Raw genomic sequence first — 26038 nt, forward strand, 5'->3', positions numbered from 1 at the left:
CATTCTAGCATCACACCCATTCCCTGCCTTTTTGGTTATGTTTCAGTGCAGATTTATAGGGCACTAGCAGAACCCTTGACAGCAGTGACATTTTTTTTTAACAGATTCTCTTCTAGAATATCCCAAAATAATGGTAAAAGCTTTAGACTAAAATAAGGATTTTAAATCTTATCAAGCTTTTGACAGATTCCATCCTGATGAGGCTGCTTTTTTTTCTTTTTCTCCCTCTTTCTTTCAGCAAAGAACAATATCTAGGTGCTTAAAGTTGTCCTGTTTGCTGCTTCTTTAGATTTATGTTACTGATGCACGTGAGGATTTTGAGAGAGAGGGAGCTTTTTGCACAGAACGAGATCTTCAGTGCCTTTCTGAGTTACTGCTTTGACAAATCAAAGAGCTTGTGGATATGACAGCAATTCCTAAAGGATTTTTTTCTCGGTTGGAATGCTTATTGGATGCTAGTAAGAAGGAATATTAAACCATAGTTTATCCTAAGCTATTTAATTAAGAATCCATTTTGAGATCATACTGAAGGCAGTTATTAAAAACAGGAAAAGGATATTGTCTTTGAGTCTCTAATTTTTAACTCTCTAAATAACTGTCAGATACAATTTTACTATGTAAAATTGAAATAGTTTGTCATAAGCTCATGGTAGTTATTAGAATTTGGGAAAATATGTTCAGACCACGCTGTGTACTGAAAAAATATTTACAATGTCTGTAAATTAGTTTAAATGTAGCCTAAGGTTCTGGCTGCTCCCTCTTCCTGGATTTGCATTTTGACTGAGCCTAACTTAGTACCTTCCCCTTTATCCCAACAGTGAATATAGACTACTTAGCCAGTGGCATCCCAAGGTTTTTTTAAAATCTTTGGTATTTGTTTGTTCTTGCTTCTAATCTCCCAAAATTAAACTGTTGGTTGTTTGTTTGTCCTGTGTTTTGCTGGTCCTTCTGACAAACTGCCTGAGAATATGCAGTAATAACAACCACCTCTCAAAACATCGGTGTGTATTCAGCACCTGAACTAATAGCCGAATCAGAACAGTACGGTAACACTCAACAAATACTGTCAGTGGGGAGCTTTTTCCCCATTTTTTGCAGAGAGATAACCCCCCCACCCCGTTTGTTTGGGGTGCTTGTGCTCTGTCGCTGCTCAGCAGTGCTCTTGGAGCTGCAGGAATGGGTCAGAATTGCTGTAATTGTGCACATCGAATTTCCAGCCCTAATGCTGTGAAGTCCCATCCAGCCAGTGGGCAGCAAAGTATAGACTGTAATAACCCTGAGGTCCTAGAAAGTCCTTAGAGTCCTGGATTGATTACAGCAATTAAGTTCCGTAAAGCGACACTCAAATATTACCTCAGTAGGTGATAGCAAGATGCCCTTTCACTTGTATTTTGGTCTCAGCACGCAGAGTTTTTAGATTGCAAGGTTTTGGGGAAAGGAGTTGCTATTTACAGAGGGCATAGTACTTAGAAAATTAGGGCTTTTTCTTACTAAGATATTTCTAGCAGTATATAATAGCTTATTGTGAGTTCAGTGGTCATGCGACTTCAGAATTTGGTCCTTGCTGCAAGCAAAATAGTGAGATCATGGCAGCTGAAAGATGGTTCTCTAAAGAACAGGAAAAAGGAGTGGAAAATGGAAAAAGAAAAAAATAAAACACTCTGTTTGTAAGACTCATTTATTAGTGTTTAAAGCTGTGTCTAAGCCTCTGAGTTTGGAAGCTTTTGGAAGGAAGAAGCTAATTAAAACCACAATACAACACAACATACTAAACCTTAGCCCAAACCCTATCAGTCACTTGGCTTAAATTAAGCAGCATGAAATTCATTTCAAGAATACCGTAACAGCATGTCACAATTCTTTCCCATTCACTACACAGCATGAATATTTTAAACAAAGTAATTTTCCTATAATTACATTAAAGGTGTAAGTCTGGTTTGGTTTTTTTGTGCTCTTAGCAAAACCTGTGAGAGGTGGGCAGAAGCGAAGGGGATGGGATGACTTCAGCGGAAGTCATTGCCACCTAAATATAACTTGTCACAGCAGAGAGCTGCAGTCCTCCGTGTAATAAATGGAATTTGGCTGCCCACCAGGTTTTTTCAGTGAAGGATTACAATCATGTGTTATCTGGATTTTGACTTCTGTGAGATGGGGGGCCTGGTGCAGAGCTGGAATTCCTGGTACCCTACAGACCTGCAGGGCTTGTTTGTGGGTAAATTGGAAAGCCAAGCACCCATCTGCTTGAGCACTGTTGGTGAGCGTGTGGTTTTACCAGATTGGCTTTGGGTCAAATTGTGAGACAGTTCAACATGTTCTGAACCACTTCTGTTTGAAAAAGAAATATCCAGGGTTATTTTGGTTGTATAAAACCTGATGGTGTGGGAAGTGGTGACACCATGCTGGAAGAAAATCAGGACACTGTAATCATAAAAATCCTTCAGAAGAGGTATGTTCTTTAATTTAACTATTTAATTTAGGAAAAGCATGTAGTGAACACAGAGAGGTGGTCTCGACAATGAGGTCTTGAGGAAAATTCCGCTTCTTTCCTCTCATTTATAATACTTGGCAGATTATTGTATGGAACATTCCTGCTTCGGGGGCTCAGGTCTTCTGTGTTTGCAACCCAAGGAGAGAAGTACAGTTTCTTGGAAAGTTGAGAAAGATCATTTTAACCAACGAACGGGAGAAAAGAATTACTAAGATCCTTCATTTGACACTTCTTACCCTTCCCATGATGCTGAGGCAGAAGAGATGACGAGAAGGGGGTAATAGCGAGGGTCCTTGCTCCAGTTGTTGCCTCTCAACCACTTGGCATTGTGCAAGGAACTGAAGGAAGAAATTCCTCAAACATTCATGGACACAGAGAACCCCAAGGACAAGCTGTGGCCTTTGGATGAGGCTAAGGAGCGTCCCCCAAGGAAGGGGGAGTGTGTGGAAGGATGCACCCCCCACCCCCTTGCAGTTGCATTGTCAGACTCCTTAGATAAGCCTCTGAGGGGAGACGCAGACTGAGTGCAACCAAATGTTTAACACCAGCTCTGCCTTTTTCCTCCATCTCTTATGGAAATGAATTTGTGGAATCCCTGCCCCTCCTCAACTATTATGCAAATCAGTTGATAAGATGAACTTGAAAGGGCAACAGAAACTTTGCTGGGTGTGCACCCACCACCCGGGATTACCAGACCTGAGACAACACTGGATCCATGGGTGTTGATCAGGATTTCTTTGACTCTTTCTCTCCTTTTTTTTTCCTTTCCTTTCTTTTCTTACAGATTTATAAGAGACCACATTGCTTATTATCCTTTTCCAAGTTTAAATTGTTCTCTACTGCAAGTAAAACATACTAACTGGCCCTTTGGTGTCGTTTCACCTTAATTTAACCCAAGGGGCTCACAGAACCATTGGGGTTCTCTGGGCTTCCAGTCCGGGTTGTGACACAGTGTAATTCTGTGTCTCTTCCACGCAAACCATATTGCCAGGGTGGCAATTTGAAAGCAGCCGCAATCTGGCTCATCCTACCTACTTTGTTTCTGTGCCATCAACTTCTGCGCTCGGGTCCCGTTTACTAAAATAAGGTCCCTTATGCTCATAATCTGTGAAATAGAAACCGGAGGTCACAGCACATACTGAGGAAAATAAATGTCAGATGTCCGTGTGCTGCTGAACAGTCCTCCAGGAAAATAAACTTACCTGTTATAGATGAGCTCTCTAATTTTTTCCTTTTTTTCTGAAGGAATCAGTTGAAATATCAGCCGTCCTCGGGCACGGAAGCATAGATAACAAACTTCTGCTTGGTCACTTCCAGCTCCCTCTGTGAATTAGCTGCTCAGAAACAGATCACGGTCTGTTCACCAGAGGAAAAACAGAGGCAGTAAATAGATTTCAAATCAAATTTTCAGGGCTTTTTTTCTTTCCAGGGAGCAGTTTGAAGAGTGTTGGAATGTTCTTGTTCACTTAGTAAGTGATCAGAAACTTAAATTTTAAGGTATACTTCTTTCCTTGTGTGGGCAAACAAGGCTTCTAGATAAAAATCTGCTGCATCCAGAACTCCTAGCTTGATTTGTGCTGCTAGCTGGATGAAATTCATCCTTGGCAAAAGGTTGGCAGGAGGCTTAACCATGTATAAACCTCACACAGGGAAGGTTTTGAGGCTTGATGTGTTCTATGGGCTCATGCTGGTGCTCTGCTCTGAGTAAATTCCATCCAGTGGAAGATAGGTAAGGTGCATGGGTGGAAAATGGAAGAGATTTGAGGATGGAAGGACAGAATTGAGGCTGTCACATCGAGTTGATGAACTTTGGTGAACTGTCAGAGATTGCTGAAGGCCAGTTAGGGAGGGAGAGGAGGTGGGTCTGCTTGGGAATCATCTGTGGGAGGTGAAAACTGGCTCATGAACATGAGACGACATCCGTGGCTTCTCTCAGCTGTACTTACTTTCGGTGATTGATGTTTCGGAAAGCTTCAAGCTGGATTAGTTAGCCTAGTAGATTGATGTGAAATATTATGTTTAAATACCCCACGTGCCTGTTACTGTATTTAGACTGTATTTTTAATCTATCTGTTTGCTTGGCAAGTGTAAGCTAGGTAATAATTACTTTAAAAACACCCGTTTGAGCTGGCACGAGCAGGAAGTCTCTCATCCCATTGCCTGTGGTTGTCCTTTTAGTGGCCCCTGTGTCAGGTGGTTGATGTTGCTGCCTTTGAGGCTAGATACAGAGATTTTCAGCAAAATTTCGTGCTACTTCATTCAGGCAAATCAGGCTAGGGTGGGGTATTTTTAAAGCAGTGACTAGTCAGTTTTGTTGTTACTTCCCTGTGGGCTTTTTGTGATGATCCAAAGACTGAAATCTCACAGAAGTCCTGCAGAGGCAAATAAAACAGTAGTGATGGTCTCAAAATCATTGCTGCACAAGCATTGTTACTGGCTTGTTGACAAACTTATGTTGTCATAAAAAAATCCCAAGAAACCAGGCAAATGATGTTGGCCTTATCACCAGGTGCTTCATTGCCCCCGCACAGTCCCAAGGTTTGATTTCTGGGGTGATGCTTCCCATGCCTGACTTGAGAAATGGTCCTAAACACCTGGTGATGATACTATACTCATTATTCTACAATGAACTCACTGTAAAAGAATAAATACTGACTTACAGACGTGTCAAAAAACCCTTAGTGGCCTCTATTCAAAGCTAAAATAAGTGTATCTGAGAACAGTCCCAGGACAGGGCGTGAGCAGGCACAGCCCAGTTTTCCCCAAGACGTGGTGATATGAGTGCACCAGGGAGAGAAAACAAAGCTGAGCTAGATGAGAATAAAAGAGAAATAAGGATCAACTTGAGCAGAGCGAAACAGGAGGAGAAATGGGAGCTAATCCTCTTCCAGATCACCAAGTTAAATATCTGTGATGCTGTAAAAAGGAACTAGATGTAGGTGTGATTAAAAAAAAAAAAAAAAAAGTGGTCCACTCATTTCAGCAAGAACATTTCATCCCTGCCAGCATAGGAAAGCACCCATAATATTTTCAGACCTCTGTCCTGCAACTCTCTCCGCCCCAGGACGCTGTGCTTGGAGCAGAAGAGATCTCCGAGAATAGCACAGAGGAGGCAGGGGGAGAGACTGGGGGCTCAGGGAGTGTCTTAGAAATGCACCACACTATTTCAGGACTTCCTGGCTGAGGACTTTATGCTGTATGTCTGAGGAAACGTTGTGGTAGACCACATATGGTAAACACAGATGCTTGTGTAGTTGGCAGTAGGATTAAGTTTAGTTTGGGGGCAATATTTGTCTCTCTTTTTTTTTTTTTTTTTCTTTTCCTTTTTTTTTCTGAAGATTTATGGAACATTCTTGACTTCCTAATGTGTTACTGGGGGCAGCCGCAAAGCATCATCTTTCCAGGAGAGCTCATTTTGGATAACAGGTGCAATTTTATTAGCTGGTGTATTATTACCAGGTGTCATAAAACCCAATAGCAGTATCTTCCCCAGAGCCTTGGGAAGATCACCCAATACTTTCAAGAGCCAAAGTAATTAGAAGAAATAAAGCAGTGTCTCTGTACTGTTGCAGCTTTAGTTTGGTGCCTTTTATCACTGAAAAATACACCTTTTTTCTCTCCTGGGTCTTCTGAATAGCTTTCATGAAAAAGAGAGACCAGCTGCAGAGATTGAAGCAAAATTCAGGCTAGAGGTGTTCAGCTGTTGATTCAATCACGCTTCCAACGACAAGCAGTTGGAATAAAACACAGATCAGAGCATTCCCTGGCAGATCTTTGCTCTTGTAGGGTTGAACAAAGAAAATGGAGTTTGAAAGGTTTGTTTATTGTTCAGATTTTGTGGTTCAGGCACATTTTTGGAGAAAACCAATCTCAGCCTGGAGCCATCTCTCCGGCTGTGATCCTCACTTTTTTGTTTGCTTGGAGGCTGCAGAAAAGGTGCTTTATGTGTGGGAAGATCTGAATTTAAACTTTTTTTTTTTTGGAGGGGGAGAAGAATCCCCATCTGAGAATAAAAATTATTAATGTGGAGGGAGAGTTAGAAAAAGGGTAAGCAGATATTCCTGTCTGTCAGAGTGCAGTTCTGCTCGGAATGCCGTAAGCAAACACTTTGTGGATTCTGACAGCCTCCCGTTTGCGAATATTTCAGGTTAAGGAAGCCCCAGAGTCAATTTTTGTTTCTTCCCTTGGGATGGGATGCTCCAAGGCTTGGTGCCACGGGCGACCTGGCCAGACCTCGCCCTGGAGCCGAATGATTTAGCCACAGTTGACCAGCGGCTGTGGCAGGAGGGACCCGTACCAGGATGTCCCGCTCTTGCCCAGGAAGGGTTGTAGCTCCCAGCGAGGTAGCTCTGGGACCCAGCTCACAGAGTCCTCACGTGGGTGCTTGCAGGGACTCAGGTTATGTGACAGGAGTCAGAGGAACAGGATGGGCTTTGATGAGGAAGAGGATGAATGTAGGCCTGTGCTTAATTGCTTTGCCAAGTGATAGGCCAAACTGCTGTAGCAGCTAAGAACTGTTCTTATGAAGGGGACAGAGTAAATTTTGGTACCCTTGGTGGTTTAGGTGGTTGTTGTCAGCAGGGGTGAGCTAGCTGGAGTGGTTTGACTAGTGCTACAATGCATTTAAGAACTTCTTGCTAATACTAATGTGTAAATGCGTGTTTATGGTCAAGAGAATGGAAACATTCATGAACTAACTAGTGAAACATTCTGTCCCTCTCTGTACTTCAAGCAGTTTATGCTGTCCTTTCTGCCAGTAAACCATCTAAGCTTTGTCTTGACCGATTAGCATTTGAGATTCCAGCAAAAGCAAAACAACATTTGAGCTTATAGTTATAAATTTATAACATAAGAAATTACATTTTAAAATGTGCAAAGGAAAGTTTCAGAACAACTAAGATAATCAGTGATCACTATCTCGGGCTTGTTTTTTTAGTCTATGCAGACCTTTAAACTGTAGCCCTTTTCCACGTGTAACACCTGGTAAATGTATACCTGTAATGCATGGCAGGCAAAATCTTCTGTGTCCTATATGTTCATTTGAACATTATAGAAAAAGATGTAATATTTTGGCAGTAAACGTCTATATTACTACTACTTTTTTTTAAACCAAATTTCTTAGATGTAAAAACACAATCTGTGCTGAACTGAAGGCAGCTTGAGAAAGGAGATGTGACTGCAAGATTTTAAATTCAGGGGAAAAAAAGCCATCATGAAAAGAGATGTTAGAACAATTGCCCTATTTTCTAATAATTAGTATTCACAAAGAAAAAACATGTTCTAACTACCTAGTAATTTCCAAATTGCTGAGACACCTAATGAGTTGTCTTAAATAAATTTACCAAACATATAGAAGGAAATAATTACTGAGCATTTACGTCTGAAATCACAACTCGGTGCAAAATGGTTATGCAGCTGGCTTGTGCGTTTCGGTTATTCAGCAAGAAAATGATTTGGTTGGAAACTGAACCTTGTCCTCTTTGGACTTTCAGTGGCACATTCACATTGTCTCTTAGATGTGAATTTGTGAAAGTCCTACTGAAATGCTTTCCTACAGCTCTACCGGGCCTTGTTGTTTAACATTACAACAGCTCTATCAGATTTTGTATTTCTAGATGGATATTAATAATTCTAGAGGATATTAAAAGCAAAATAGGGGCCGTGTTTCCAGCATAACCTCTGCACCTCATTCTGCAAAGCCTGGGAGTAGCCCCTTTGGTTTCATTAGTGTAAAGAATTGTCTCCTGCCTTGAGCTCCCCTGGAGTCTCACTCCAGCGTTTAGGATAGGACTCTCCACAGTATTTTACTCAGGTTCTTCTAGAACACACAGATTTTTCTGGCCCTGACTTTGCAGCACAGGAATATTTTTGTGCCAAATGAATAGATACCCACTGTTTTGTATTTGCCTCTTAATTACATCATCTGCCCAGTAATTAAATTTAGCTGCCCACCCTGGGTTCTGAGAGCAGGTGAGCACCAACTGTGGTCAACAGTAGTGGCCACTGTTCTTTAAAATGTGGTTGTTTTTTTAGTGCACAAGTTCTGGTTTCTGCTTTAATGTGAAAAAATATGTTAGTATTTATCCTCTATAACACCTGCCTTTGTGGCATACTTAAAGTAGTAACCTCTGCGAGTTAAGCCTACATTTTCTGGCAGTGGGAACACTACAGATACTGTGACTAGCTTGTGTAGAGGCTGCTCTTGTGCAGAAGGGCTGCACGATGCACATGGACCACTGACATGTTTTATGTTGGGTCTTGGAGTGAACTTCATCTGCAAGGAACAGGTCTGCTCTTTAAAAACAAAATCAATTAAAATTTAAAAAAGGTAATTTCTTTGAACGCATGTGACATATGGCAGCATATGGCCCTGCAGCCAGCACTGCACCTATTTGTTCTCGTTTTGCTTTGTCAAGAACTTTGTCATGTTTCTGGGAACTTGCTAAGGAGGTACGTAACCTCCTGCGCGATGCGCGTCGACCTCAATTCTTGCTACGAGTTGCTGAGGACTGAGGACAGTCGCTCTTTTTTCAAGTTGAGGCTCTGGTTCTTGAGGAATACATCTTGTGTGACAGGGAGGTGGAGGATGGGCTAATACAGCCTTCCTCTAATGAAATCAGCCTTCCTTAATGAAATCAGCCTTCCTTCTCCAGGTAGCGACTCAGGTTTTTGGCTGCTTCCACTGTCAGAGTGTGAAGAGACCTCAGCCCTAACTCGGGGCAGAGCTGTGGTCTGGAATTAAACAGGCTTTAGGATACATCTTTTGTTTCTGAGCAGTGCTGATGTCCTGAATCACACTGAAGTTTGCTCAGGCTGTCATTGCTCATTGTTGAGCTTGAGAGTGTAAATGGTTACATGGGGTTTTATTATTCTTTTTAAAGTGAATGAATAGAGTGAAGACTGCAAGGGAAAAGAAGTGACAAAACAGTGAAGAAAAACACTTTAAGAATAGTAATAATAGCAATAAACAAATCTTGAGCTGTATAAACCTTGCAATATGGCAAATAGAAAGAGCCACCTCTCTGGTGGGGTTATATTGACCCATTACCTGCATATGTTGTTCTGACAGTAAAAAAGAGTCTTTGCTCATTATTTCCATGCACATACATAGCAAGTTCAGACATATTGTATATAAGTAGTCTTAAAGACCTGTATCACAGTGTAGCTTGACTAAGTAATTCTGTCTAAATACATATCCCGAAAGACAGCCAGCAATTTTTGTTGTACAGAAAACATTACTCTTGTGGACAAGACCCGGTTGCCAAGGACAGGCTTTGCTTGCCCAGGTTGGTGCTGTGGCTGAGGGGGGGGGGCTGTGAGCAGGCAGGGCTGGCCGCTCTGCCTTGCCCAAGGCGTTTCTTGCTTTGAGCCAAGCTTTGGCCCATCCCTCTGGCCAGGAGCAGCGGGCTCAGCACAGACGGGTCTGCACCAGGGCTTCTGAGATGTCAGCTTTCTGTTCTACTTCAGGAGGGTGAAATCTTGGGATTTCCTTTGTGTGGCAGGAAGCATTCATGCTGCTTTTGTACTGTTGGTTACAGTACTCACACAGATAACGTGTTATTGTGAGGCACACTGACTGCAGCTCGATCAAAAATGGTACTGGCTTGGTACCGGCTCTTCCCTCTTCTGCTGCCCGGGTGCCTGGTATGGGCTGGAATATGGTTTGGCCTGAGAGTAAGGATTACTTTTCTATGTTTCAGCCTAAGACTGAATTTCTTGGGCAATTAAAGTGTCTGGAAGCAGCCCCTTCTGGTAGCAGCCCAGTGCTAGCCGTGTGGCAGCCCACCAGCCCCTTCCAGGAGCACCATGTTTCATGTGCAGGTCTCTGAGCAGAGGTTTTGGCACTGGAGGAACCACATGTGCTGAAGTGCCCAGTTCATCACCAGTGGCTTTATTCAGTGGGAAGAAACGCTTTCTGATTCTTGCAGAGCAAATCCTAAAAAATTCAAGCCCCATGAGAGTGTGTATTTAGTCCAACCCAGGTAACTAGTAGTAGCCAGTCTCTCCATGATTCCAAGTTTCAGCCAAGAAATAAAATTTCAGCTTCTCTACATGCAGTTCCTGGCAGTGCTGTGCTGTAACAGCAGCTCCAGTCCTAAACATGGTACTTGCCTGCTTCTGGGGGAATTGAAGGTGGGGGAGAGATCCATAAGCTACAGTGCCCAGCTTTATATGAGAACATTTGAAGGAGCTGGATATTAAAGTACACATCAAGATTGCACCCAGAAGTCTACTTTCGAGCTTTGATTCTTAGTAACATAGTTCATTAAAAAAAAAAAAAAAAAAAAAGAGCCAACAAAGCACTGCAGAAGGCCAGATCCGCTGTATTGTCCCTCTCCTCCGGGGTATGTAGGAGTCTGGAGTTCCTCCCAACCTGGGCAGTTCTGATTCTGCCATGCCGTGGCAACACAGGGCAGCAGCATCAACCTGGAACAAATCGCAATGTAAGACGAGTTTCCATATCAGTGTATCTGTCTGTAAACTTTTCTTTTACTGATTATTATGTAAGTGCAGGCTTCCTGTGCAGCAGGATTTCTGTGCACTAGCCCTCAGCCAGGATTTTACTGGCTGTTCCCAACCTTGCAGAGACAGGAATGTGACAACGCGGGCTGAGCGTGAGAAACAGCATGTAGGAGAAAGTCATATTGTGCTTTACAAGACCACGTTTGTCTGTTTTCCAGTATAAAACAGCTAAACAACAATGAACAGTCTTGTTTCGTACGGTATTGCGCTCTCAGACCTCCATTGTGCTGTATGTACGTTCACACGCTTGGATGTCTGATAGAAAATTTTTAGCTGGGGTGCTAAGCAGTTTAACAGCATTGGAGCGACCCGTGGTTCAGCTCTTTGGTCTGCTGTGTAACCTCGATTTCAGCATCAGGACAGGATCGTTTGGGTCTTTGGGACTTTCACATACTGTGTCTTGCAGGAGGTGAAACTGCATTTGAGCATCCAAAAACCAGTGGGGAAGCTTTAGGGTACCAAGTGGAGTTCCTGTGGTGGGGAGAAGAGACAGGCAGGGGTGAGGACAGGAGTGTGGTCCGTTTTTCCCTGTAGTATTTCACGCTGTCCCTAGCTCTGATATTACTCAAACTCCAGCAAACCATTCAAAATAATTGGCTGCCTCGAGGTGTGCTGCCAGTCCGCATACTTTGTCATTTTAAAATGATTTTCAAAGTGAGCTCTCTCTGTCATTGCAAAGACGTTTTTCACGTTCTCAGCTGAAAGCAACGTCTGCGTATGCCCCCAGATCCTCGGGCTTTCCTCTTCAGTGGCCTACATGCTTTATTAAGCACAGCGATTGCCACGTGTGCTCAGCTGCCCGCTTGTTCCTGGAGAGCACAACGCGCTCCCACCGCCCAGAGCTAGTCCTTCTGCCGGGGGAGATGCCTGCAATTAGACAGTGCTGCCCTGCCGTCTTGCTTAATGGCTGAGGCAGAAGCTTTTTCTCTGAGCAGGGTATGTTTTCAGCAATGCTTTCAGGGTTGGGATGGACTCTGCAGCACCCTAAATCTTTTCAAAAGAGGCTGCATGTCATCTGGCTTATTGGAGCTCCTAATGGATTGATGCTTTAATTGCACAAGCTATATGACAAAGCGTTACAAGTTATGGCTGGATAGAGAGCAATTCAGACCTGTATATTTATGGCAGTTGGAAAAATATTTGCAACCTCAATGAAGTCTTTCTTTTTTCCCCCCTTCTGAAACCGTAACAGCTGAAGGTTGATATTTTCTTCTGCTCTTTTCTTCAGCAAGCAGGAAGGCTGGACCTGGCTGCCTCCTCTTTGTGGTGTCCAGCAAGAGGATGAGTGTGAACTTTTCCTCCTTAAACAGGCTGGAGCATAGAAATACTGTGTTCACTAGGGATGTTGTGCTACTCTCTCCAGTCATCCAGCCACCTCGGCACGCATCTTTCAGCAGTCGCAAGTGTAAGATCAGTCAGTGAGCACAGGGACAGATGATTTACCATTATTTTATAGTTGCTGAATAAACAGACCCACTGTTCTTTCTGCTTTACCCGTTTTTCCCTAGCATATTTGGGATGGCTTCAAACCTCAGTGTTTTTGTCAAAGTTGAATTATACTAATTGATGAGGGAGGAAAATGAATGAGGGAGAAAATAAATAATAAATTGCAAGAAAAATGAATTGACAGAAACCCAAAGTAAAAAGGCTGTGAAATAAGAAACGAGGCTTTCATTGCCTTGAATAATATAATTATCTAGCAAAGCCTGTTCCCTTCAAATTGTCAAATCTGGTGTGCACTTGAACTCATTGCATATGCTCCCACTTCACCAAGTTCTTCTGTCTCCTAGGGGGTTGTGAGGTTGAGTAACAGCGTGATAATTGGTGCTTGAATACTGTGTGCAAATGTGAAACTATGGACATACGCAATACACCCCAAATTATCAGCTTGCTGCTCTAAGCCATATGAAAATAAAGAAGTTAAAGGGTCTTTTTGGTAAAGTTTTGGTACATAAAAAGATGGGGAATGCCTTCTTTCCTCTTTCTTCTCCTCTCACTTCCCTAAGATAACTGCCATAATTTGGTTTTCATTGTGTGGTCAGGCAGTCAGTTATACTTTCCCAGCTGTGAGAAGAGCACAGGTGCACCATAGTATATAATATCGCCACATCTATTGCAGTTTCAACAAATATAAGCTGTCAGTCCAGAACTTTATTGCACTTGGTGCTATACAGGCATGAGGGTTCGTGGTGGCTTGTTGCACAATATTCTGTCAATGTTGCACAATATTGCTGTCAATATTCTCATCTTCATTCAAAAATTTTGAACAGAACCAGAAATGAAATACAAGAAGTGATGCTTTTGTCAGCACGGGGTTTTAAAAAATAGTCAGAAGCTGGACTTCTGAGGATATAATAAGGGTTATTTTTAATTCATGGAGTGTTTGTGTTAAGTAGTTCCCAGAAGCCTTACTCAGATGCTGAGGCCCTGTTTTGTGAGAAGTCGCTGCTGCCAGAAGCCCACTGTAACTCCAGAGGCTCTTGGCTGGGGAATGCAGAGCACAGAAATGGAGGGTGGTGCTAACAGAAGCACGAGAGGTGACTGGGATGGCAGCGAGGTGGCTTCTGAGGGTGCATGTGTGTACCCAACAGGCCTTATAGTCTTGCTCAGTGTGGGGCAGCGGTGGAGCTGAGAAAAGTAAACCTCAGTCTTGCCTGGTCTCCTGCTCTAGCTGAATGTGGACACTCACAGAATCATCGAGGTTGGAAAAGCCCCTGAAGCTCCTCCAGCCCAGCCATGACCCTCCCCCTGACCGTTCCCAACTCCCCCAGATCCCTCAGCGCTGGCTCAGCCCGACTCTTCAACCCCTCCAGGGATCCCGGGGACTCCCCCCTGCCCTGGGCAGCCCATTCCAAGGCCCAACAGCCCCTTCTGCACAGAAATCCTTCCTCAGAGCCAGCCTGACCCTGCCCTGGGCAGCTTGAGGCCATTCCCTCGGGGCCTGGCGCTGGGGCCTTGGCTCCAGAGACTCATCCCCCCTCTCTGCCCCCTCCTGGCAGGGAGTTGCCGAGGGCCAGGAGGTCTCCCCTCAGCCTCCTCTTCTCCAGACTGAACCCCCCCAGTTCCCCCAGCCGCTCCTTGCGTTGCTCAGCCCATGTTTATGGGATGTTCCAGACCACCCGTTTTCATTGCCTTGGACTGCTTTTCCTGTCCATCTTGCCACTATTTGTGGAATCCTGCCTTGTTTTCGGCGTGGTGCTGCAGTTCAGCATCGTGTGAGTCCCGGTCCTGGGGCTGCATCTTTCCGATAAGCCCCTCGCTATTTGGCATAACCTGCAAGAGGAGGGATCATGCGGGTGTGATTGTACCAACCCATATCATTTGGCATACAGGCAGTGATTAGCATTGAGGAGCAGCCTGGGGTAGCCTTGCAGTATCAGCTGCTTTGGTTAAGACTACTTTGTTCTGACAGTGTTAAATAGGTCAGTGCTCAAAAATACACCACTAAAAGCCATTATGGGAAACTGTGCATTCAGCATAGGTATATGTTTCTATTAAATTGCCTTCCAGAGCCACACTGAATCACATTCAGAGGACTTGAATAAATATATAGACGTGAGCCTGTGCACATTCTGTTCACCGTTTCCCCATACAGATGATTTCTCCAGTCTACCTACGTGCGTGGTGCTGTTATCTGTCCTGTCGGTGATGTGTTCTGTGCCTTGTTCTCCTACACCTTTGAGTACCTAGAAAATGAAGGGGGAAATGACACGGTCAGGGAGCATGTGGGTGAGGAAGTGTCTGCTGCTCTCGATGACAGCAGGAGTGGCTTTGTGACAGACTTCGGGCATGCCAGGATGTGGTAGGACTAACATCTTGGAGAGAAGCCCATTCCTACTGCAGGATATTATTTGTATTTATTATTACTATGCCTTTTGATTTATTATTCGGAGAGTGTGATTACTTTCCCTTCTTCCTTTCAGCTGCTATTGAAGCTTTGTTGTCTAAGTAAAAAATGTGATGATCAGCAGCTATAAAGCATTTTGTGTCTTCAGAGTGTTTAGTGGACAATAAATGATAAACTCTTCTCTCCCAAAAGTTGGTCTGTCTTTGCAACTTCTGGTCTGTTGGGTTTTTTTTCTTTTCCTTTTTTTTTTTTCTACGTTTCTCCCCTGTTTCTCCCCCGTTTCTCCCCTGTTTCTCCCCCGTTTCTCCCCTGTTTCTCCCCCGTTTCTCCCCTGTTTCTCCCCCGTTTCTCCCCTTCCTTTTCCTTTTTTTTCACTGCTTTGAACAATGCAGGCTCTGGTGCGGAGGACAGGCTATATATAATTTTAGGACTGTATCTGACCACATAAATTCAGTCTCCCACTGATAGACTTCCCCTTCAGTTGCTGAGCAGATGTGGGTTGGAGCAGCCGGCTGGGCAGGGAGTTTCCTGCTGCCCATTTCACCTAGGTGTGATGAGTTGACAGGCTTTGCACTCTCACTTTTGATCAGGGGAGAAGTGTTCTCATGCCTCTGGTGGTGATGTATTTGGTAGCTGAAATTTTCATCTTGCCTCCGAGATGGGGAGAGAGGAATAACTGGCAGCCACTGAGCAGCCCGGGAGGTGTCTTTGGTGTCACCCAGCCAAGTGGTGGTGAGTTCCCTGGTCTCTGCTACATCCCGAAGGAAGCAGAAGGAAGAGCAGCATGTCTCGCTTCTGGGCTAGGAAGAACTTGTGCTGCTGCCAGCAGCTAATGCTGGTTTGTCAGCCTCTTGATGTTAGCCTTGTTCCAGCTCGGGACCCCGAACGTGTGTGTCTGCAGACAGCTGGCTCACCTTGGGGTGCGTGGTGGCCGGCTGTCCCGGGAAGGGCTTTTTCTGGCCTCCTAAGATCATAAGCTGTGTGTTAGCTCACGTTGGGTGAATCCTATTCCCGACATAGAAGAAATGTGCCCTCCCTGGTGACAGTAGCATGCTTACGGCCAAGTTAGGAGTATGTGACAAGGAGAGAGCATATGCTCCTCAGTGGTTCATCGCCAGAACTCTTCTAATGGATGTGTATTCACGTCAATATTTAAGAACATGTTACTTTACATGGAGAGTAGGAATATTGACTTCTGTGTAGATTACCTAGAATATGTGTCCTAGTGCTGCTGGATATAAATCGATTTAAGCAGAAAAAAATTGAAAGACATGATCTGTAGAATGGCTGTTTTGGAACACGTGTTACAGTTACAGATTTTAGAGCTATATAGAGATATAAATATAGAGATATATAAGGTATATGTTGCTAGAAATGTGATGAGTTGGAAATTGTTACACTGGTTATAGAATACAATACAGCATATGTAGTCTGGCACATGACTCCCTTCCCTTATTTAAAAACAGAAATAGTGTCTCTTAGCAGTGGTCATACGCCGCTATATATTCCTCCTACCAAGTACAGCCCTGGGGCTGGATCCTTCTGCAGCTCTGCATTATCCTCATGGTTTTGAAGTCCTCTCTTTTTATGAGTCTTTTTGTGTAGTTATTTTTCCTAGGACATGCAAAATCTGTAGGTTAAAAAGTTAGACTGCAATGCAATCTATACGTAACAATTTATGCTAAAGTTTATAGACCACCCTTTATAGCAGGCATTCCCAGCCAGTGCAGAGCGGCGGGCTGGGGAGCGTGACACACAGAGCTGGGAGCAGGCTAATGACCCAAACACCAATTAGTCAAATTCTGTACTGAACAGAACAGGATCCTGCAAGGCTGCAGTCTGGCTTAAGCACAGGCCATCATTCACCAGACAGATGAATTAATTTATTAGTAAAAATTCCATTTGCTTGGCAATTGGCTCAGTAAAGGACATACGTTTCCCTTGAGTGGAAAGTTAGAGCTAGACTTGAGGATTTTGAAATCTCTGTAGGAAAAAGTAGTGAAAATCTACTTGACCTTTTGCCTAAATGCCCAGTCGCACACACCTCCATCAGTCCAGGTTTGAGTCCTAGTCTTGTTAGACTTCTGGCTCAAGCCTGTGTTTGAGGTTTGGAGAGAGGGGGGCCGGTAGTTCAGATCCATCACGAGTAAGCATTCCCTTTACCTTACCTTATCTGTTTTGGAAGATTAAACCCCTTTCAGTTGGCTCCACGCAAACATAAAGACCAGCTGTGTAGGACACTGGAGTCAGGTTGCTTTATAAAAGGAAGAGAGGAGCCACTGCTTGCTTCAGATGTTCCCAGACACCCTGAAAAACATCCCAGACAAAAAAAAAATCGTAACTGGCAGTGCCTTATTTCCTCCCTCATAGACTGTTGTATTCTGCTTCTGCTCGTGTGTGCTGTTTTCGTTTCATATCATTGTATAGCTTTTGTGTTGCCCTGGTGAGTTGCTGTTAATAATGTGACTTTTGCCACTTTTTCCCTCCTGAAGCACAGAACAAAGCTTTATGTGAGTGGCACCCACGGCGGGGAGGGAAGTACTTATACAATGGTCCTGTATTTACAGGGAGGGGTGATTCTAACCAAGCTTTATAATACCTTAATTATATTTGATGTGACCTAGCCCTTGACAGTCTTGAATCTAAGGTTGTCAAACAGGATTTAGAGATGATAAAGATTTCTGGATAGTGCCCACAACTGAGCTGTATTTCACTGTGTCAGTAAGAAAGTGGAGAGATTCTTTGAAAGTGGGCAGAGAGGTTTTGCTTGGGATTTTTGTCTTTAGCTTAGTGCGCCTGATTGGTAAAACCAGGTTATTTCTCTGCTAAGTCCTGTGGAATTTCTGTGCTAGCAACAATATGTAAAAGCCACTCAAAGAAACTAAGAAACAAATATTTTAATAGTATTTTATGAATCTGACTGGGGAAGGGTTTTCTGTTTCTTCCATATGTTTTCTTAGTGACATGAATTTCATTTCAGGGCTCAGCAGATTCGTACACAAGCAGACCCTCAGACTCTGATGTCTCTTTGGAAGAAGATAGGGAAGCAATCCGCCAAGAAAGAGAACAACAAGCAGCTATCCAACTTGAAAGGGCAAAGGTGTGTTCTTTTCAGCTTTAGTAATAACTAAGTTATGTGGCATTTATCTTTGGCCTAGTGTTAAAATTGATACTGTTGGTTTATAGTGATGATGCCAGCTTTTGAAATAGTTTGGCAATTGAGTCAGGTTATCTGCAGACAAGATGTTTGGGGGAAGATAGTGTAAATATTCTCGTATAAATGGGGATCTTCTCTAGGGAGCCGAACTCTGCGGGCTTGTGTGAAATTATTAGGTCTGAATTTTGATATATTCGGTAAATGTCTTCTGTTAGGTTTTTGGTAATTGGGTACAATTCTTGATGCAGAAAAGTTGCCACTGTTTGTGATGTGTGTTTCTCTTTGTAGTCCAAACCAGTAGCATTTGCTGTTAAGACTAATGTGAGTTACTGTGGAGCTCTGGATGAAGATGTTCCTGTCCCGAGCACTGCCATCTCTTTTGATGCCAAGGACTTCCTACACATTAAAGAGGTAAAACCACAAAGTGGTAAAAGGGAATGTGAAAAGGAATCTTCATACATGCCAAGGACTACGATGTGAAAACTCGAGGCTGAGCCATTCCAGATTAAAAAGAGAGCCAAGAGCTGAGTGGAGGCAGGAGAGCACAGCACAACCATCTGATTAGTGATGATGTGGTGGTACTTCAGCCTTTTTAGAGTTCCAGCACCCTGGGGTGATTATTTTGCACTTTTTTAACGCTTGACATTACTGACTAATTGTTGGATTTTCATGTCACAGGAAGGAAATAGCATCTTGTTATGTTTTACATCCCTTTCAACATGGTAGATTCAGATTCTTTTCACCAAATGAAGTTTGTGATGGATCAGAGATTATGTAATGAAAGGGATTCTATTGGTCAGAAAGTAGAGTAGCACCAGGTTACGCCAGGTCTTCATAAAGCACCAGATAGGCTTGTAAGGGAGGAAATAAGACTTAGAATAATACAATAAGAAAATAAAATATTGAATAGGACAGATACAAAAGTTAGAAAAAAGGAATGTGAATAAATGGGCCCTGAGTATGGCTTTGGTAGAGAAAAATACATTTTATTGCAAGTTGAGCATATTTTCTGCAATTCTTCATCTGAAGTGAGCCCTCCAAATTTGCATAAACCCCTGTTGTTTTGTAGATTTTCTACATAGGCTTGCAGCTTGCAAAAACGTTTTTTCATCTCTGCATTCTGGGTTTATTTTAGGGTGTTCAGTACTCATTTGTCTCTTTCTTTCAACATGTGTCCTTCATCGCTTCAGAGCACCAATCTCCCTTAGACTGAGCACATTTGGGAGGAAAACACCTGCTTCTGCACCTCTAGAGACAGAGATTGGTGGCAGATCGGGAGGGTTGCTTTAAATTCTTTCTCCCTGAGAAGGACACGGGAGAGGCAGTTGATTCCCTGGTTCCATTTCCTCAATTTGCTGCAAAGAGATGGAATTTTGATTTGGATTTTTTTGTTTGATTATTTGTGTGCTGCTTTTTTTTTTTTAAGTATTCGTGTGGAACAGTGCTTAAAGCCCCTGCTGAGGAAGTGGGGCACTAAATCTCCTATCTCTGCATGCAGGTTTGCTTGCCTCTCCTCTTGGTTCCCCAGGAATGTGCTCTGTTCTGTCTAGCACCACACCTCAACTCCCTTGATGTACGCCACTTCCTAAACCTGCTTCCTGTCAGGAAAAGGACGTTTGCTGGCACTCACAGTTCAATGCAGGCAGCTGCATCCAGTACAGCACCCACATCCCTTTCTCAGCTGCCCTCCCCTGTGTTTCCCCACGCACACCAGAAATATACCCTACCTGACATACTATTTTTCTAGTGTACGTTGTCCTGTGTAAGTTAGTTTGGGTAACTCTGTGCATCACCATTAAAACAAATATTTGATCTTGGTTTTCCTAGGATGTGGCTACCTTTATTGTCAGGCCAGTGATTGAATTTAATATACTAACCTCCTATTGTGCTGCCCTGTACATTTTCCCAGAGAAGTGTCCTGAGTCTTGGCATTCTCTGAGTGTTCTTCCAAGATGTAAACGGCCGGGATCGCTCAGCCCCTGAACTGTAAGCCATCTGCCTTACTGGTACTTGTCAGCTCTTCTAAGGGTTTGGCACAGTTCCTTTGTTAACGCTGAAACCTTCAGCTTGCCTGAAGCTGTGGCTGCAACTCTGTAGGATTTCAGGAATGATTCCCCATGCTGGATACCTAGCTGCATGGAAGAGAAGGCTTTGCAGAATTTGTTTTTCAGTGTTTTTCTTGCTTGGGCTAGAACAAGCCTGGTTCCAGATTTTCAAATAGTGCTAAACTAGGTAAAGAAGTAAGGTCACCCTGCTGACAGGATGAAACATCAGCAGTAACTGATGAGTTGCTATATTGAGAATGTGTCCTGTATGTCTCATCGGTCTCCTACAAGACTATACATTATGTGCTTACTTAAAAGATGAGGTGACAACAATTACTGACAATGCAGAAGAAATCATGGGCATGGCAACCAATAGGAATGAACTGTAGTCCTCCCACATGCTGAATGCAAAGGATAACATATGGGAGGTAATGACCTAATGCAAATAGCCCAGGCGTTCCTTGCTGCATCGTTAGCATTTGTATTGTTCAGATATTCTCAGCATAACGCTGATTCTGATCTCCTGTCTAGAGGCATCACTCAGAGGTCCATGACCTGCTAATGGAAGAAAGATTCCCATGTTCAAGCCAGACATTTAGAACCAAAATAGAATGGGTAATGTTCATGGGACTCAGGTTTTACAGTGGTTGAAATCCATCAATTGATTTCACTGATTTACAGCAGCAGAATGCTAGATCCTGAAGTATTTGTCTATTTTAAAGAACTTACAGAGTTCTGTTGACTTAAGCAGAAGCAACATATTTAAAATAAAGCTTTGCTTACTGACATTGTCTGAATCAGGGTCATAACAGCATGAAGAATAGACACTTAAAACATTGAAATGATAAAATAATGGAACCTCTTGCATAAATAACAGCTATATAAAGAGAAGAGGTTTTCAAGATGAGGGTATAAGGATAGCATTTCCCTTAGCTGTATATATTAATGTTTGTGTGTACATACGGGTTAAGAAAAAGGCTAATTTATTTTTCAAAGATGCTGAGGCTCCGTATGTTTGAGAGACTTCAGTCAGGCATCGTTGTACCTTTGACAACTAGGACATGGTATTTATGTGCTTCTGCAAGAACTTACGAATATGGAGCCAAGAAAACTGATCATTTTTAAGACTGTGATAACTTTTTCCTCAAGGCATGCAAACAAAATTGGTACACTTGTGCTGGTCTTAATGACTTGAAAGTCGGTTGTCAAAAGTAATGTTTCTTTTGAACACTGAGGTGCCTAATGAAGCATAGCAGAGTATAAGGTTTTCAGATATTTTTATTCAGAAGTGCTGCTAGCAGCCAAGAACAACAAATCCTTTTCCACTACGACATCCGCTGATACCACTTTTCATCTTTCCATCATTAGAGTTAGGCCAGACTTTCAATAATGCAGAAAAACGTATGTTACTAAAGGTTAATGATAAAATTAAATTTTATACTTTCAGAGATATATTAAAGTTTCTTCCTAAAAGTGTTTTTTTTCTTCAACTGTCCTACATTTAAAAGTGTATGCCTCCAAAGAGTTCAGCTGCTGCTGGGCAGCAGCTCTGTAAAAGCCTCGTTTGTATTAGAGCTCTGCCGTGGCATTAACCAGGTGTGGGTTTGGTTCATTCCTGGAGCTGACAAGTTTTCTGTGTTGTCTTAGATAGGTTGGTCTGTCCTTTGTTCAGTTTCTGGAGTGGTGTTTGTAGAGCTTCTCCACCACACAAGATTTTTACAAAGGGCTAACATGTTAATGACATCTGTACAAGTACCTGGAAAGGAAAAATAGCAGTGGTGGTGATGATGATCTTTGGTGTAGACTGTTAAATTTTACGAGGAACCAGTAATGGTGGTTTGCAAGGTTTAGAGAGACCATTAAATTTTATAAGGAACCAATAATGGTTTACAAGGAACCTTGGTGGTGATCTGAAGATGTTATTTTTACATTTGACCGCTTTCTGTGGCTGCTGTGCGGAAGTTGGGTGGCCTTGGTTCACCAGAAATCAGTTTGTCTGGTTAAATCACCATCACACTTGTCACCGTAGTTGGTGACATCAGAGAAAAAGTCAGAGCAGGGTGTGTTGGGGCAGTTCAGAGATAAGACAGTAGTGCTGCAGATGACGCCGCTTTCCACTCGACAGCTGCAAAGAGGACGTCAACCCTCCAAACACTGCCTCACACCTTTTCACTTCACTCACATTCACAGGGATTGACCAGCGTTCAGACATCAGTGTGAGTTGGGTTTTGTTGACCAGTGTTAAGGATTGTGGATAACAAAATAAGGGAGTTTTGGACATGGAGCATTTTGAACTGAAGCCAGTAACCTTTCTGTGTTCCAGAAATATAATAATGACTGGTGGATAGGAAGGCTGGTGAAGGAGGGCTGTGAGATTGGCTTTATTCCAAGCCCGCTTCGACTGGAGAATATCCGCATTCAACAGGAGCAGAAGAGAGGACGTTTCCATGGAGGGTAAGAATGCTGTAACCTTTTAAAATAATTTCTGACACCGGGCAGTATTTTCAAAGGTCACTTGGTTCTTTTTTATTGCAGTGCGTTTTGGAGAGAGTGTTTGATTTGGGATTCCAAATGAAAATGCATATTTGCAGAGAATAGACGTGTTAGATATTGATGATGAGAAACAAGAAAAAACTGTGTATTGACTTTAGGAAATACAGTATGAGTGGTAACGACAGAAATGTCTGAAGGGCTAGAGAGTTTTACATCCCCGTGGGTTTAAGTCAGCTGGGTGCTCAAAGGCTGCCAGATTTTTTTCCCCAGCTGTTACTTTCTTAATGTTGTGGGGTTTTTCTTCCTGTTTTTCTTTCTGTCCATTTTGGCCAAAGCAAGACTTTTCAAACTTTATAGACATGAGCTTTGTTGTTGGACTTCTTTGATTCTTCTTCTTCCAGCCTGACCATTCTGTGTCTCCACACTGCTAGAGCTGGAGATTGCAAGTCCCTGGAAAAATATAAACACGGTCATAGGTCTGGGAAGTAAAACTGGTTTCTCGTAGTCTCAGTTCAGCCACTGAAGTCACTCTTCTGTTGGCTGAAAACACAAATACTTTTCCTTTTTTTTTAAATATTGCTAGCATATTATTCCCACTAATTGAAAGCAAAATTTAAAAGTTCACATAGATAACAAGGAGAACAAAATCTTTAGTACTGCGGAGTAAAGAGACGTGAGCCAATTGAATCTGGACCTAATAGATAGCAGTTAAAGGAGCATAATTTAGCCTCTGTAGTACTGTCAGGGAATTGGCATACTAATATACTTAATCAGGGTCAGAAATCATTTCAAGTATAAACCATCTGGGAAAATGTTTTTAGAATGATTGAACAGCATTAACTGTGCTTTTTCCAAATTGCTTTTATACTTTTGAAATAGCTTCAGAGGAAGCCAGAGTATCTCAATGTACAGAAGGAAGATTATCTAATTCAGAGAGATGGACACTAACGGAGCATTTAGGATACTGTTACAGATACAGCCTATTAGAAAAATTCTCTGCTGCTGTCAGTGGGCATAACTCCACTGAATCACCAGTTCTTGGTCATGTCTGATCTCACCTGTGGAGAATATTAGGAATAAAATCAAGTATGGCAGAGCCAGGGGAAATATCGAAAGGATATCTCTTAAGTAGTCTGTACTGACACTCCTGGATTTGTATGATAAAATTGAAGGTAGTGTATAATGATAAAATATTTTTGAGCACCTTTGTTAGATGTAGTCATACAGTATGTGTACCTTAAGATTTCTTTAAAAGCTGTGACAAGCTGTGATATCAAGGCCCTACATGATGAAGAATTCTAGTTTTGTCGGAGTAAGGCAGTGAAAAGTTGTTAAAAGAGGGTTTCTAGGGTCTAGTGTATGTTCATGAAGGATTTGCCAAGTCCAGGAGTAAACAATCCCTGCTCTGGAGAGCATATGGCAGGAAAGCAAGGAGAAAATGCTGACTGGGACTAGTGTCCTCTTGCTGGTCAGTCCGCACATAATGAAAAATACTATTGATATTGTGCTAAAGACCTGGGACTATGTCACCTGTGGTAGTCAGGCTGCTTTAACAGTGCTCTCCTTTCTGCCCTGAGCTCAATGAGAGCTGATTCACCTGAGCATCTTCCCCCTCCCCAAACCAGTTCCAGTCTGCTGTGGGATGGCTGCACCAGCAGTCGTGCTGGGAACATCACGTAGGGCAGCGCTGCCTGGCTGGAAGCGGGGAGGTACAGCCCACGGAGGAAGGAGCTACTTAAACCACTGTTGCTACACAACAAAAGCCATTTAAACCAGCAGTTTTCATCCCAACCCTCCTGGGAGATGTGTCTGGCTAGTTGTGTATGCTGGCAGAGAGACCCAGCAAGGCAGAGGGGTGCTGGGTGGGGGATCTCGTGCCAGGCTGGGCTAGGCTCTGAGTTTAGCAGCCGGCTGTGATTAGAGCTGCTGTGTTTTCCAGCCTACGGGCAGATCACAGAAAAGCTTTGCTCAGTCTCTAGTGATGCCTGCTCTCCCCTCGTAGCCTGTACCCAGCTCTTCCCGACATGGAGGTCGGCTTAATTACAGACACTTTGGTTCCCCCGTGACCCTGCCTGGTGCTCTTCACCTCTCCTTTCAGAGGAAGCTTTCTTGCAGGGTGAACGTGGGTGAAGATTCTCCTTTACCGTGTGTTTTCTCATAACTGCTGCCTAAAACCTCACGTGTTGGCATCTCTGGGCGCTTGGTGTTAATGGGGTTCTTCTGATACCGTAGGAAATCAAGTGGAAATTCTTCTTCAAGTCTTGGAGAAATGGTTTCTGGCACATTTCGAGCCACACCGACTTCCACGGGTAAGACAGAATTTTATTTAAGGAAACTCTTGCTATTTCTAATACTTCTATTTTTAAAACCGTATATGAAAAATGCAGGTTTCCCCCCTTTGCTGACTTATTAAGACATTTTGCAGAAAAGTGCTCGTGTGCGGAGGTGGAGAAAGACATCTAGTTCTAGACATGCAGTAGTTGCTAAGGGACTGGGAAAAAATCTTGGGAAAAGTGGCAGCTGCCCCAGAATGGGATGAATGACCAATTTAAACAGGGCTGACCAAAAGTGTTGAGAGAAATCAAAAGTGCATTGACAAGGGATTTGTGTTTGCAAGTGTTATGGTTGTTATACACCGTGTGTGTGTTTTAACCAAGTTCTCATTTGGTCTTTTAGCAAAACAGAAACAGAAAGTGGTGAGTAGTACTTTTGTTTCCATTTGAGTCAATTCTAATACATAATTCCTAGGATTTTCATAGGGATCTTCTCTGGTTAATGATTTGAAGGGTTGTTTTCTTCTCCTAGACAGAACACGTTCCCCCATATGATGTGGTACCGTCAATGAGACCTGTTGTCTTGGTGGGTCCATCACTGAAAGGCTATGAGGTATGTATTCCAGTTATTGGCAATTACTATTTTGATAATTATAACCTTCCTCAGTACATTCAGTGTGTGTGGTCCAGTGCAAAAGCGATCTTGGCTTAAATAATTGTCAAAAATATTACTTAAGATCGAAGAGCATAGTTAGCACTTTGCACCGTTTGGGTGAGGTACCAGCTGATATTTATTTATTTTTTCTACCTTGCAGCAGTGTCTGTTGCTTGTGATGTCTCAGCTGAAGGGTGGGTAACATAAGTACACTGGAGCTCTGTTGGCCGTTTCACTGCTTTAAACACAGTGCATATCTGTTATTTTCAGTAGGGTTATTCTGGATTAAGTCAAGTAAGAAAAAGAGAATGTGTCCACTGCAAGAAAAAGTTGGAGCAGTCAAATTCACTAGCTAGACTTCTGTATACGTGTAGGATTTTAGTCAAACTCACACATGCTTTGAACTTAATTAGCAACATTTTGAAGAAGCTTCCCCGTTGTTCTCCTTTTCTCACTTAGAAAAACTTGACATCTTCCCATGAAACTCAGTGTTGGCAAATGAAATAGCTGGACTGTTGCAGTGTTCGGTTTTGTTGTCCAGCACCTGAAACTGAATA

At 42.9% G+C, this 26038-nt stretch overlaps 1 protein-coding gene across 5 annotated transcripts in view; it reads left to right on the forward strand.

Annotated features, from left to right (window-relative positions):
* CACNB4 (calcium voltage-gated channel auxiliary subunit beta 4) overlaps positions 1-26038 on the forward strand; it is a 107668-nt gene that overhangs the window by 59917 nt on the left and 21713 nt on the right. For all 5 annotated transcript variants that reach the window (XM_074911313.1, XM_074911316.1, XM_074911317.1 and 2 more), the window contains 6 exons: positions 17839-17958; positions 18304-18426; positions 22384-22514; positions 24786-24862; positions 25230-25249; positions 25359-25439. In XM_074911313.1, coding sequence (XP_074767414.1) covers positions 17839-17958; positions 18304-18426; positions 22384-22514; positions 24786-24862; positions 25230-25249; positions 25359-25439 — 552 coding nt within the window. The remainder of the gene's footprint in view (positions 1-17838; positions 17959-18303; positions 18427-22383; positions 22515-24785; positions 24863-25229; positions 25250-25358; positions 25440-26038) is intronic.

This window comes from Athene noctua, chromosome 7, assembly GCF_965140245.1.
Source record: "Athene noctua chromosome 7, bAthNoc1.hap1.1, whole genome shotgun sequence".
NCBI classification, from domain to species: Eukaryota; Metazoa; Chordata; class Aves; order Strigiformes; family Strigidae; genus Athene; species Athene noctua.